The sequence below is a fragment of the Salvia splendens genome, chromosome 6, assembly GCF_004379255.2.
Source record: "Salvia splendens isolate huo1 chromosome 6, SspV2, whole genome shotgun sequence".
In the NCBI taxonomy this organism is placed as follows: domain Eukaryota; kingdom Viridiplantae; phylum Streptophyta; class Magnoliopsida; order Lamiales; family Lamiaceae; genus Salvia; species Salvia splendens.
Window position 1 is genome coordinate 5,346,980 of NC_056037.1, and position 14,026 is coordinate 5,361,005.

General features: G+C 42.7%; 1 protein-coding gene and 1 non-coding gene across 2 annotated transcripts; both read right to left on the bottom strand.

Moving 5' to 3' along the window:
- Positions 1 to 548: 548 nt before the first annotated feature.
- Positions 549 to 621, bottom strand: TRNAR-CCU. Its single transcript has one exon. It is a non-coding gene; the product is annotated as a tRNA-Arg (tRNA).
- A 74-nt stretch (positions 622 to 695) lies between these two features.
- LOC121806353 (ent-kaurenoic acid oxidase 1-like) lies at positions 696 to 3,113 on the bottom strand. Its single transcript, XM_042206361.1, has 8 exons — positions 2,847 to 3,113; positions 2,297 to 2,774; positions 1,933 to 2,196; positions 1,779 to 1,868; positions 1,620 to 1,698; positions 1,420 to 1,526; positions 1,220 to 1,341; positions 696 to 1,125 (listed from the first exon to the last, which is right to left on the bottom strand). Exons 1-8 carry the CDS (start codon positions 3,080 to 3,082, stop codon positions 1,023 to 1,025), a joined length of 1,479 nt encoding a protein of 492 aa, XP_042062295.1. The 5' UTR covers positions 3,083 to 3,113; the 3' UTR covers positions 696 to 1,022.
- Positions 3,114 to 14,026: the final 10,913 nt, after the last annotated feature.

Consider the following 14,026-nt stretch of genomic DNA (forward strand, 5'->3'; position numbering starts at 1 on the left):
AAAACAGTTCAAGATAGTACTCCATAAATTTAGTCACACCTCAGAATCTGAAATCAATCGATTGATGAACTAATTAGTACTCCGTAATCCGTATATTAATCAATCGTATGGACTAATGTTGGGTTTAGTCTGAGTATGTGGGCCGTGGAATTTTGGGCTTTGCTTTGTTATAGCCCATTAAGTTACAACAATTATGAAATATTTCAAAACAAGAGTATTCTTAATGGAGATCTAACACGATTTTTTGTTTTATTTCAATTTTATGATACATGCAAAATACAAATGCGTGATCAAATTGAGATATTTACTTCAACCACTTAAAATGGTGAGATGTTTTGGGTTCAATTTAAAGGATTTAGTGAATGTCAAAACAAATGAATAAGATACTACTATCAGTTACAAAATAAAAGATTTATTATTCGTTAACACATTAAAGCAATAGTCAAATGGCAAAGCTCCGCTTTGATTTCTTTATTAACGAAAAAATAGAATTCAATTTAAATATTTGAAAATTTAAATGTTACGTTGCAAAATTGATATTTCGAATACGCGCCAGGTAGGGGTCGAACCTACGACTTTCTGCTTAGGAAACAGACGCTCTATCCACTGAGCTACAGGCGCTGTGTTGTCTAATGTAAAAGTATAATATAATTATTATATTATCCAAATAGGGTATATAAACTTTGTAGCTTCAGTTTTAGAAATAAACATCGACTGTAATTCATTATAGCATAATTTGTTTTTACTACAAATATTATTAAAAGAGCCAATCTAATCTCACGAACAATGGGAGACACATTGTGTCGACTATGATTATTCTCTTAATTTATGAATACCAAAATAAAGAGGTGAATTCTACTCCCAATAGAGTGGAACTATTACTATTACAATTCATAGTTCCACAAGCTCCACTGAAATATTGTTGAAAAGATCAATTGTAGTCCACTTAATTTGTGTGGTCTCCAACTACATTAAATCAAGAAAGATTGTAGTTGATGATTAGAATTTAGAAGTAAAAATTCTCAAGTTTGAGGAGACACCCTTCTTATCCTTCCTAGGCAGTTATCTTTAGGCCTAGTATGAGGCAAGTACATGACTGGACTAGCTGGATTCTCACGCTCCAACCTGTTCCATTACAACTCATCACTTTTCAATCTTGCCGAAGAACATTCTAGAAGATTCTAATAATATGAAGCAAATAAAAAACTGCATAGCTTACTCATAGTTGAGTAGAAAGTAGTGGAGGAAGATGGCAATTTCAAGCTTGGCTAGATCATTTCCGGGGCACAATCTGCTTCCACTTCCAAATGGAATGAAATTCCCAGCTTTTGGTGTGAAATTCTACACAAAAACAACACATTAATTTTGAGAGTTGTTGCTGGTTTCTACTTCACTTACACAGATAGCTAGAATACTCACATCCCATCTCGAAGGATCAAACTTCTTCGGCTCTGGCCATGTTTCAGGGTCGTAGTGAACGCTCCTGAACCACACCAAAGCTTTCCATCCTTTCGGAATCGTGTAGCCTGTAATAAATCAATAAAAGGAATAAATCCTCATTGCTGAATGGTGTAATAAGATGTTATGTTTTTTTCTTTGTAAGTGACGTTGATTCATACCACAGACATTGACATCTTTCTTTGCCTCTCGAAAGACCACCAGCGAGAAGGTGATCACGCGAAGCGTTTCATCAATAACCTATTTCGAATCACCACGGATTAGGACACCATTCACAAAAATGAGTGAGATGAATGGTAATGGAATGGAAGCATACATACCTTATTAAGATAGTCCATTTTCCTTATTTCTTTTAGGCTCAACCCTTTCTGCCCAGCTGGTCTGTTTCTCACAGTTTCCTCTTGCTCAGCCTACAATGTTCATCAATCAGCTAAAAGTAGTGGTTAATTAGTAGCAGGTAGAAAAAGGTGAAACCTTAGCTTTCTCAAACATATGAGGATTTTGTTGTAAGAAAAGAGCAGCCCACATAGTTGTATGCCCTGAAGATTCATGCCCAGCATTCAAATACATAACCAAAATATCAATGATCTCTTCATCATCCAATCTTCTCCCATTCTCATCTGCAGCTTCCAATAGGTTATCCATCATGTCCTTCTTCGGACACGACGGATTCTCCTCCCTCTCCACCCTTCGCCTAGTCACCACCCTTTGCAGCACTGCCACAAGATCCCTCCGCGCCTGAAAATGTCGCAAGCAGTATATAAGTAGTATCCCAAGTGTGAAGTGTCCCAAAAACAAAAACTCGGAGAACTTGGCCCAAAACATAGAAAATAAAAACCTTAAGAGCGTTGTAATAAGCGAAACCGGGCACATTGATGGCCATGGCTCGGACTCCATAGTTGAGCAGGGTGTAGTCCTTCTCCAGCGCCTCCCTCACGCGGTCGCCCTCCGAGCTGAGGAAGATGTGCATTATGATCTTGAAAGTGAGGCGCCGCAGCTCAGTCAAGAACTCGATCCGCGGCGTGTCTGCCCACCGGTCAAGGGCTTCGACGACGTTGTCTTCGATGTATTTCATGTACATGGTCAACGCCTCGAAGCCGTTGACCGGGGCGGCGGTCAACTTGCGCTGCCATTTGTGGTCGTTGTCGAATATGTTGACAAAGGATTTCCTCCCCATGAGGTTGAGAGTGGAAGCCGGCCACCCGGGCTGGAACGCGTCGTCGTCTGTGAGAACTTTCCGGCATGCTTCGGAGCTTGTCACGATTATGCTCGGGTTGCCAAACATGTGCGCCTTGTATAGCCCCGTATGCCCGAACCTGCACAGGGTCGTGTTTTATTTCATAATGTTATTCGAGGCCGGGTATGATGATAGATAATGAAAAGTGTACCTGCTAGCAAAGTTGGCAAGGAAGGATTCGGGATTGGGAGACTTATAAGCTCTGAGGAAAGAGAGCATGTTGCCGAAGAATGGCCAACCCAAGTCACCAGGAGGGAGTTGATGCCTTATGTCGATTCCTAGCTTCTTCTCATATAGCCACCAATTCACATTCTTCATAACCCATTTCACTATTAATACACACACACATACTAGTACAATACAACCCATTCCCATTCCCATTCCCATTCTTAACTATCTACAAAATCTAAGATGAGTTTAGAGAGAGAGGAACGTAAACTCAAGCACACATCCTACTCCCTTTCCCAATTCCTATTTATATACACTCAAAATAGATAGAGAATTTCCAAATTGACTATTTTTTGTGAGTGGTGCATCAAAACAGGGTTTATTAATACTCATTCGTTTTATGATAAGTACTTATTACTCATTTTTTTCTTAACAAGTGTCTCGGTTCAAAAGGTGCGACTATAATTATTTTACTACATTTTACCCTTATGTATTATTTACATGATGAATAATTATTTTGCTACGCTTATTTAATATTTATATACTATATGGAACTAATTTTAAACGCTTAACACAGAAAATAATATAGTAGATCATTATAAGAGAACAATTCACGTCATTTTTACTTCGTTTTAAATTCATTATAAGAAATTCTTATCTTAAAACGACTTATGTTATTTTTAGATTGTTTGATTCATCTTAAAATCCTAATTTCTTGTAATAAACTTAAAATGAAGTCAAAATGACCCTAGATGTTCTCTTATACGAATGATCTGTTTTCTTAATACCCCATATGTGATTTGTTAGTGAAAACACTCAATAAAAACGGTGGAAGCTGAGATTTTTGGTAATTACAATATTAGATTTAAAATTGTATTATAGTGAAATTTAATTTGGCCTTCCACATTACCCATTTTACAAATTATTGAGCTAATAAAGCCATTAGTTGATGTTCTTATTTTGATTTAACCCAACTTGACGATGATCCCATCTTGACTTATCACATCAGAAAGTGAAATAAAAAAAATTCGATAGATTTTGTCCAATTTGTATTCTATTCCCATATGATTATACTAAAAGGAATAAACATAAAAATGAAGTGAATGCGGATGAAAATGACAGAAGAGAATCCAAAAGGTTGGAAGTGGGCTTTGTAAATCCTCGTAAATTGCTAAGTGGGAATAGGGAAAAAAATCAATTAAAATTAGGATGGGAAGTTAGGAACAGATCATGTTGATGCTCTGCCGGCCTATAACCTTCGATGTTTGGCTGCAAATGTGGATTTCAGATTGAACCAAACACTAATCAAGTCTTCACAAAAAATGGATTTTCTTTTGGATTTTGTGTTGCTTTACAGATACACACGACTCCACTCAAATAGTCGATCGACAAGATCAGGTGGGAATACAAAATTTTCATCATTTTTTCTAACTATAAATGGAAGCGCAAATTTACAAATCTCAACTTTTTCTATATAGTAGTATTATATTTTAAAAAAAAGAAGTTGGATGATTGATGAATTGCAAGGTTTATTTGTGACAAAGTATATTAGAGAAGCATATGTAGAGGGTTTTAATTTGGACTTAATTAAGGCATAATGCTAGCTTAATTAAGTTAAACTTTGTTCATTGTTTATATTTATTTCCTTGTTTGTGGTGATATAAAATGTAGTAGGAGTAATAAATTACTGCAATACCCATCCAAATAAATAAATTACTGCATTACGCCATTTTGTTTTAATATGTTTAGCGTTAAGAAGACATGCATCGTGCCTGCGTTAATTTGTTAGAGACATCAGTTAGTTGATGTTGCGATTATCTACCCGCACCCTTCATTCTTCATGCCATACTATTATATATCACGTGTTTATCATGTAGAAATGAATGCAACATATGTATCAAATAGAAAACAATTACTTTTACTTATATAAGGGGCTTTAATATAATTACAGAGTGCCTTGCCGAACTATCGAACTAACAATTACTTTATTATTATATTATTTTACTTAATTTTTAGATTGTTTTACTTGTTTTTAAGATGGACTCCATATAAAATTAACTAAAACAAACTAAAATGAAGGGTTCAATGGTTCAGTACTAAAAATTAGTTCAACATTAATCTAATCCATATCGCCATAATGATGTGATCAATTGCTAACTTATTAGCAATTCAAAATTAAGACCAATTTTTAACCATTACATTAGGAGGTCTAGTAGATTATATTTTAAATTTAAATAATTATTAAATAAAATTAAAGGTATTAATGTCAATTCTCTTTTATTAAAATTATCCTAAAACTTTAAATTTACGTAACTCTCTCGATTTAAATTATTTTTTTGCAAAAAATATATCAAATTAAAGATAATTTTATAAGGATTCTAACGAAATCTCAATTGCATATGTTCCGACAACGTTCAGATGATAAAATCAGTTTTCGTATATGTTGATAAACAGATTTTTTATCAACATACATAAAAAATCTCAATATAATGCATGTAAAATCTCAATAAAACTGTGTTGATATTTTCGTGTATTTGTGTTGAAATACTCATGTCATTGTGTTGATATTTATAATGCACTATGTTGATATATAAAAAACATGAAAATTATGATATGATACAGAATGACGATCTTACCCTTTTGTTGATATTTTGTCTACTATTTATTGAAATTCGTAAGATTTAATCTCATCCACTCATTTTAAAATCTAAGAGTGGAAATTTGATCTTGATTTTGGATTATGATAATATATGCAATACAAGAGGACCCTATGACAATCGTGTTCTCTAATTAATGATTGAAAAATCGTTCGAGAAAAAATTGTAAAAAATTAAAAATATTCTATGTTGCAGAATTCTTAAGTTTCTTGATATTTGTGATGGAAAAAATAGTACTCACGTCACTAGTATTATATATGTTGGGCTATTAATATTTATAAACGATTTATAAAACTAAGTTCATCAATATTAATCAGGTATATACAATTTTATTGATTGCGCGCAATGCATGACAACTTTTAGAAAGAAATATATACTACTATATATTAAATGTGTCATTTATAATAATTGAAGTAATTACTTCGTATAAAATGGAAGATTATTTAGAGGCCAAAGTTCGAATATTATTAACACATCAAACTTCTCATACCGGAACTTTTAAATAATGGTTTACTTCATTGATATCTTCAACCAAGATTTGGTGTTTACTTAGAGTGCGTTCTTCGAAATTGAAATCCTGATGGTGATGATCAAATTTTGATTAAATCGTTATCCAAACACATGATTAATTTATTGTGGTTGAAGTGTACGATGAAAGAGACGAGGCACACGTGCACAGTAAAATGAATGAAGTTTTTAAGAAAAATGGCATGAAACAGTTGAACTTGGCATCTGTGAGTGTGGTTGATGTTGTCTGCTGACCCAGAAACCCTAAACCCTACTAGTGTGGACCTTTTATCAACACAAACCACTTCTTCTTTATCAAGATAACAACACATCTTTGAATTCAGTGGGCTATCTATACCAGATATCTAGGTCTTCAATGGTTTTGCATCCTGCCCTTTTCAGGATTCTAAATATTGCAACTCTTGACCTCTACTAGTGCTCAACCAAATCATTCTAATTGAAAAAAGTGTGTTGGCCAAGAATTCCCTTCTCTCACCAGCAAAACATAAAAGAGTGTTTATCTGCCCTGGACCACAACAAGAACAAGATAACATAAAAGCTCCCTCAATTATAATGCACACCAGAAACAAACCCACTAGCGCCACGCGACTAAATCGGCAATGCCATTATTTCCGGTCACCAAGCTTAAGTTAACAACACTCAAAATCAAACATCAATACAAGCAAGAATCACTAGCAGTGACTTCATGGATACAAGGGCCAGAAGTATATATATCAAATAATAACAAACAGAGACATTGCTTAAATTAGCACTACCAAGATGTGATAATCTACCTCCGAATATATATCAAATACATAGCCAATACAATACAATACTATTTTAGAGAAACAAACAACAACTCAGGGTTCACAGGGAACAATTAATCGAGTGAAATCATCCAAAGCTAAAGAAGAAAACCAGGACAGCTAAACAAGACGTGATAATACGGGTAGCAAAATATTGCCAGCAATCCTCTAATTGCCTAGTACTCTCTATTCATCCTACAAATAACTGTTACAACTTACATTACATACACAATAACCAATCATATACATCTAACCAAAAAAATTACATCACTGATACTTATTTCGGTTCCGATAAACACTCTGTATATGCCAGCAATAATTGAGAGACTGCTCAATGATGTCTACCTTGCAACAAGTCTTTTCATCAGGAAGTGACAAAATCAGAAATGATTTGGGACATACATGACCCTATACTTGGTTTAACACCCAGGAAACAGTATATCATCGAAAGGATCTTACATTTTTCTGATTGGATTCTCGCAGATAATTCCATTAGAAATCGATTCAGGGCACGCACAAACAGAAGTAGTGACCAGAAGTTTCAAAGTACGACTGCAGCAGCAATAGAAGCCAAACATTTATTGCAGCGATGGTTGCCACTGAGTGCTTATGCGTGGTAAATGTCTGAATAATCTCACAGTATCAAGATTTTAAGCATGAGACAGTCTAATGATCGCCCCCTGCACTGAGGGATTAAATTCAAGCCAGAAGTTGTTATCATTTATCCCAAAGGCTAAATTGAGTCTGTTGTCCAGGCTAAGGATGAGGTTGCCCAGACTGGTTGTGTGTTAAGGCCTTATTACCTCAACGTGATCGGCGGCGGGGTTGCGCGGCGATCCAACGATAACTCCGGCGTCCTACACAGGATCGGCGGCGTCTTCTAGCAGCGGCTGTGCGCGGAGGATTCTCCGTCGGGCAGCGGCGAACTAGGTTTAGATAAACTCACGTATTTTGTGGGCAAATATTGTAATTCTTATTCATCCGTAACTTGATAAACAAAGCCCTATTTATAGACTAAGGACCCTAGGGTTGGTTCGACTTCTAAACCTAATGCATCTCGGGAAAGAACCAACAAAGAAAACCCGAAACGGAGCTTATAGATATGCTCGACTCATTAAAATAACTAAGTTACCAAAAATAAGAAAGACATAAAAAGGAAATAAAATCTAAAAGGAAAAAGAGAATCCTAATTCTACTTCGCGACGTAATCGCCGAATCGGAGAGGCGCGCGCCGAACTCTTCTTCCCCTTGTTGTCGCGACCGACGTCTGCATGTCGTTCTCGCCTCTCGCTGATCTTCCCTCCGATCTCTCGACGTCGCCATGCAGATTTTCGGCGTCGCCATGCAGCTCGGCATTGTGCTCTTCGGCGTCGCGCAGCTCGGCATCGTGCAGCTCGGCGTCGCGCAGCTCGGCGTTGTGTTGATGCGGTGGTTGCCTGGGAATCGTATCAACTCCCCCCTCCATAGCAACCTCCTTGTCCTCAAGGAGCACATTTGGAAACTTGCGCTGCACTAGTTCCAGCGGTTCCCACGTCGGCGACTCAGTTCCATCGGACCAACGAACCAACACATGCTCCAAGGGTCGATCATCGTGCCATAACATGCGTCTGTCCAACACCCGGACCGGATAGACAACCGGCCGATCTCCAAAGAATTCAGACGGCAGGTCCATGCCCATTCCCGAGTCGTTGCCTGCCACAAACGCGCGAAGGAGGCTCACATGAAATACGTTGTGGATCCTACTCCCTTCCGGCAAGCGCAATCGATATGCAACTGGTCCAATACGCTCTAATACCTCAAACGGGCCATAGTAGCGACGAGCTAGCTTGGCCGACCGTGGACGAGCCACCGAGTGCTGCCTATATGGTTGGAGCTTCAATAGGACCAAGTCACCCACCTTAAACTCCAAGTGGCGACGATGTTTGTTAGCGGATTCGCGCATACGCTGCTGTGCGCGTTCCAAATTTCGCCTTAACTCCACCAATAACTCCCCTCGTTGGCGTATCAATTCCGCCGCCTCCGGTGGCGTCGACCTCGAAGGTTCCGCAAAAATCAAGCTCGGTGGGTCCCGGCCATAGAGGGCCTTGTACGGAGACATTCCCAAGGCCGCATGATGGAAACAATTCAAAGCCAGCTCCGCCCAAGGTAGAAAATTTGACCACTTGGATGGACGATCGGCAGTGAACGCTCGCAGATACTGCTCCAATCCCCTGTTCCGTACCTCCGTCTGACCGTCCGATTGCGGGTGGTAAGCCGTTGAGAAGTTCAATTTCGTGCCACTAAGCCGCATCAAATCCTTCCAACATTGGTTTAAGAACACCGAGTCCCTGTCCGAGACCAACGTCTTCGGAAAACCGTGATGGCGAACAACTGTATCAATAAACACATTGGCCACTTTTATCGTATCAAAATTCGTCGGCAATGGGGCAAAATGTGCATATTTAGACAAACGGTCCACGGCCACCATGACTACAGTGTAGCCCCGTGATTGCGGCAAACCCGTAATAAAGTCCATGGAGACATCCTCCCACACTTGGGACGGAATTGGTAGCGGTTGTAACAACCCTGCAGGCTTCTGGGTAGAGTACTTCGTCGTCTGGCACACCACGCAAGCTTCGACGAACTGCTTTACCTCCTTCTTCATATTCGGCCAGTAAAAATCCGCAGTCACGCGACGCAGCGTACGCTCGAACCCAGGGTGGCCCGCTGATTTCGAGCTGTGGTATTCGATCAATATAGGCGTCCGTGCCGATGATCGTGAGCTCACAAATATTCGACGATTGTAGTATACCAGCCCGTTCACCAATGATAAATGCGGTAGGGCCCGCCCCTCCTTTATGTCCCTCGTGATCTCCCGCATCTCCGGGGACGAAGATGTTTCCCGACGAAGCAAGTCCACAAGGTGCGGAATAGGATGGGACGCTGCTGTGAGGAGGGCGCACGCGTGCGCTGCTTCGTCGCCCTCGTCGGCGTCCGAGGTCGTGTCTGTGTCCAGGTTCGCCTCGGCTGTCGAGGACGCGTCTTCGTGCAGGTCAGGCTGCTCGGCTTCCTCGCGGCGGGACAACGCGTCGGCTGCTCGGTTTGTGCTCCCCTTCTTGTACTCAATACGGAACTTATATCCCATGAGTTTGCGCGCATACAGCTGCTGATCCGGCGTTTGCACTATCGCATGGAGCAATTCTTTCAAGCTCCTCTGATCACTCCGAATGACAAACTCCCTCCCTAACAGATACTGACGCCATTTCTGCACTGATTCGACGATGGCATATAATTCCTTGTGATAAGTGGACGCGACCCGTCGTCGCGGACCCAGTTTCTTACTGAAGAATGCAATTGGGTGATTGTCTTGGAGTAGCACTGCCCCAATGCCCGTGTTCGAGGCATCCGTCTCGACGCAGAAAGTCTTATCAAAATCCGGCAGACGAAGTACGGGGGCTGTCGTCATTGCTCCTTTCAGGTCTAAGAAACTCGAATCTGCTTCCGGGGTCCATACAAAGGCATCCTTTTTCAACAGATCCGTCAAGGGAGACGCAATCAAGGCGTATCCGGCTATGAAGCGGCGGTAATAGCCGGTTAATCCCAAAAACCCGCGAAGCTGTCTCACATTCTTTGGTTTCGGCCAAGCCGTCATTGCACTAATTTTATTTGGGTCTGCTTTAAGGGATCCATTGCTGATCAAGTGTCCCAAATATTCCACGGTCGATTTGCAGAAAGAGCACTTTGATAATTTGACGACGAAACTATTGGTCTGCAGAACCATCAATACTGCGGACAAGTGTTCTTCATGAACTTCCATAGTCGGGCTGTAAACCAGTATGTCGTCGAAAAAGACAATGACGAACTTTCGTAGCATAGGTTGAAAAATCGCGTTCATTGCCGCCTGGAATGTAGACGGGGCATTCGTCAACCCAAAAGGCATCACCAAGAATTCGAAATGTCCGTCATGGGTACGAAAAGCCGTCTTAAATACATCTTCGTCATGCATCCTTATCTGATGGTAACCTGATCGCAAGTCAAGCTTGGTGAAAACACGAGCTTTACCCAATTCATCAAAAAGCTCGTCCGCTGTCGGGATAGGGAAATGATCCGGCACTGTGGCGGTGTTCAGCGCACGATAGTCGATGCAGAAGCGGAAGGTACCGTCTTTCTTACGAATAAGGAGTACCGGTGAAGAAAACGGACTGTTGCTTCTCTGGATGATACCTTGCTCGAGCATCTCTTTGACCTGCCGCTCTATCTCGTTTTTCTGAAAGTAGGGATAGCGATACGGCCTGACGTTGATTGGCTTCGTGCCTGGCAACAAATGTACCCGGTGATCATAGGGGCGTGACGGAGGCATCCCGGATGGCATGTTGAACACCGGTCGGAAGGTCTCCAACACTGTCGTGATGGGTGGTGTTAGATCAGCAGGAAAATCCTCCCGGACATCTTGTGTGGTAATAGTGGTTTCCAGTTCCAAGAGCATGATCTCAAAAACCTCTAACCCGATCGATGGAGACATCAAAGCAGCCAAGGACGTTCTGTCTATCTTGCGGGGCGGTGGTACCACCCCCTTCAAAGTAATAGGTCGCTCCTTGTGAGTGAATTCCAAAGTTTTTCCTGCGAAATCTGCGGTCACCTTGCCCAACGACTCCAGCCAATCCATTCCTAGAATTACATCTGGGCCGTGAATAGGCAGTATATGTAAATCCACCAAGAACACCGACCCTTGTACCTCCAACTTCGTCTGTTTGGACACGTGAGTGCACAGTAAGGCCCCCCCGTTGCCTACAACTACCTTGAACGGCCTTATCGGCGAGAGGGGTAAGTGTAACGATTCCGCAATCTTAGGGTGTAGAAAATCCCTGTCGCTACCCGTGTCAATTAAGACACACACCTCGTGGTCCTGTATGCATCCCACGACCTTCATCGGACGAGAACGACGACCACCGTCCATCGCGTGAATATGCGAAATATCTGTTGGCACAGACTCATCAACCGCTTGGTCCTCCGCAACACCGTCGTTCTCATCGTCCTCCTCCGCATAGCATAGCAATCGCTGTTTGCACACGTGCCCTACAATCCACTTCTCGGGGCAATAATAACACAAACCCTGACGAGCTCGCTCCGCCTTTTCCGCTTGGGATACCCGTATCATGCCGGGTCGCGGCCTTTCCCCACTGCGACCCACTGAACCCGTGGTCTGGCCCACGGCGGTTGTGACCGATGCGGATGTCGGTGCTGCCGAGGTACTTGACTGCCCCCGTCCATCACGATTCTGCCAAGCGCGACGAGGCACGGTTGAAAAGGCTGCCTGTGCCCCACGGTCATGTATCTCCTCCGTCCACTCCAAAATCAAGGCCATCGCGGCTGCCAATGATTCCGGTCTGTGCAACTTCACGCGCTCATGAATGTCCGGTTTGAGGCCAGCTACGAACAAAGTGAATAACTCTGATTCCGGGACTCCATGGACCCGATTCAAATATTTTTCAAATGTATTGTGGTACTCCAAAAGTGATCCCGTTTGCGTGAGTTTGGCCAACAACCCAAAGTAATTTTGAAAACTCTTTCTATCGAAACGGTGGCGAACGTCCCCCAGAAACTCATTCCACGTGACGAATTCGTTATTCGCGCAGTAATTAAAGACCCATTCAGCTGCAGGTTGATCAAACAGCATCACCGCGTAATGTAATCGTTGAGCCTCGGGCATCATAAGGTGATTGAAATAATATTGGACTCTTGCGATCCAATTAGTCGCGTCTGACCCGTCGAACCTGGGCGGATCCATCTTTACCCCCGGTGGTCTGTCGAAACCAGGCACGGTACCCTGATATCGCTGGGGGGGGTCCCAGCATGTCGGAGGCCGGTCGTATGATTGATCGAACCCTCCGGGCGCCAGCCTCGAGTTGGGGGTTCCCTGCATCGTCCATCCCGGACCATGGCGACCCCATTGATCGCGTCTCAGCCTCGTGTCGGGTTGCCCCTCGCGTAAACCCCAATTAGGGTTTTTACCCCGAACAAATGTCCCTCCGTTGCGCATGCGACGTGTCTCATCAAATCCCCAATCGTCTTCGTCGTCATACTCTGGCGGATTCACCGCTCCGCGTGACCAAGAACTTCCAAGATTCCCGCCGCGGCGATCCGGATCTTCCCTCGCTGAATCGAATTTCTCCAAACGTTCCAACCTCTCCAAAACCTGAGCCAAGGTAGTAGTGTTGGTCTCTTCCCTGCGCGACTCCTCGGGTTGGCGAATCTCCCCCTCGCCGTCGTCCCCATGTTGTCGGTGGAAACCCCCACCGTCGCGGCGGTTCGTCCTCGGCGGACGACCCCCGAATCTGTATGGCGGGTAGGAATCGTTGTGTCCCCCCCCCCAAACGGCCTTGCCGTTATTGTCGAAACCTTTCATGAGTACTGGATGAAAGCACCAGATGTTAAGGCCTTATTACCTCAACGTGATCGGCGGCGGGGTTGCGCGGCGATCCAACGATAACTCCGGCGTCCTACACAGGATCGGCGGCGTCTTCTAGCAGCGGCTGTGCGCGGAGGATTCTCCGTCGGGCAGCGGCGAACTAGGTTTAGATAAACTCACGTATTTTGTGGGCAAATATTGTAATTCTTATTCATCCGTAACTTGATAAACAAAGCCCTATTTATAGACTAAGGACCCTAGGGTTGGTTCGACTTCTAAACCTAATGCATCTCGGGAAAGAACCAACAAAGAAAACCCGAAACGGAGCTTATAGATATGCTCGACTCATTAAAATAACTAAGTTACCAAAAATAAGAAAGACATAAAAAGGAAATAAAATCTAAAAGGAAAAAGAGAATCCTAATTCTACTTCGCGACGTAATCGCCGAATCGGAGAGGCGCGCGCCGAACTCTTCTTCCCCTTGTTGTCGCGACCGACGTCTGCATGTCGTTCTCGCCTCTCGCTGATCTTCCCTCCGATCTCTCGACGTCGCCATGCAGATTTTCGGCGTCGCCATGCAGCTCGGCATTGTGCTCTTCGGCGTCGCGCAGCTCGGCATCGTGCAGCTCGGCGTCGCGCAGCTCGGCGTTGTGTTGATGCGGTGGTTGCCTGGGAATCGTATCATTGTGCTTTCGCAATTGAAGATGATATGGATAGCAACTTAGACCTATATTTCTCATCTTCATCTCAACTTTTAGGTGACTTAGTAACAGTTAGATCTGGTGCTCCATATGAAATTGCAAT

Excerpts from the sequence above, each read along its gene's own strand:
- LOC121806353 (XM_042206361.1), bottom strand. The coding sequence starts at position 3,082 with ATGGGAATGGGAATGGGAATGGGTTGTATTGTACTAGTATGTGTGTGT. Across the intron at positions 2,775-2,846 it reads CTTGCCAACTTTGCTAGCAG|GTTCGGGCATACGGGGCTAT; the intron begins GTACACTTTTCA and ends GACCCTGTGCAG. Across the intron at positions 1,699-1,778 it reads AAATGGACTATCTTAATAAG|GTTATTGATGAAACGCTTCG; the intron begins GTATGTATGCTT and ends GATTCGAAATAG.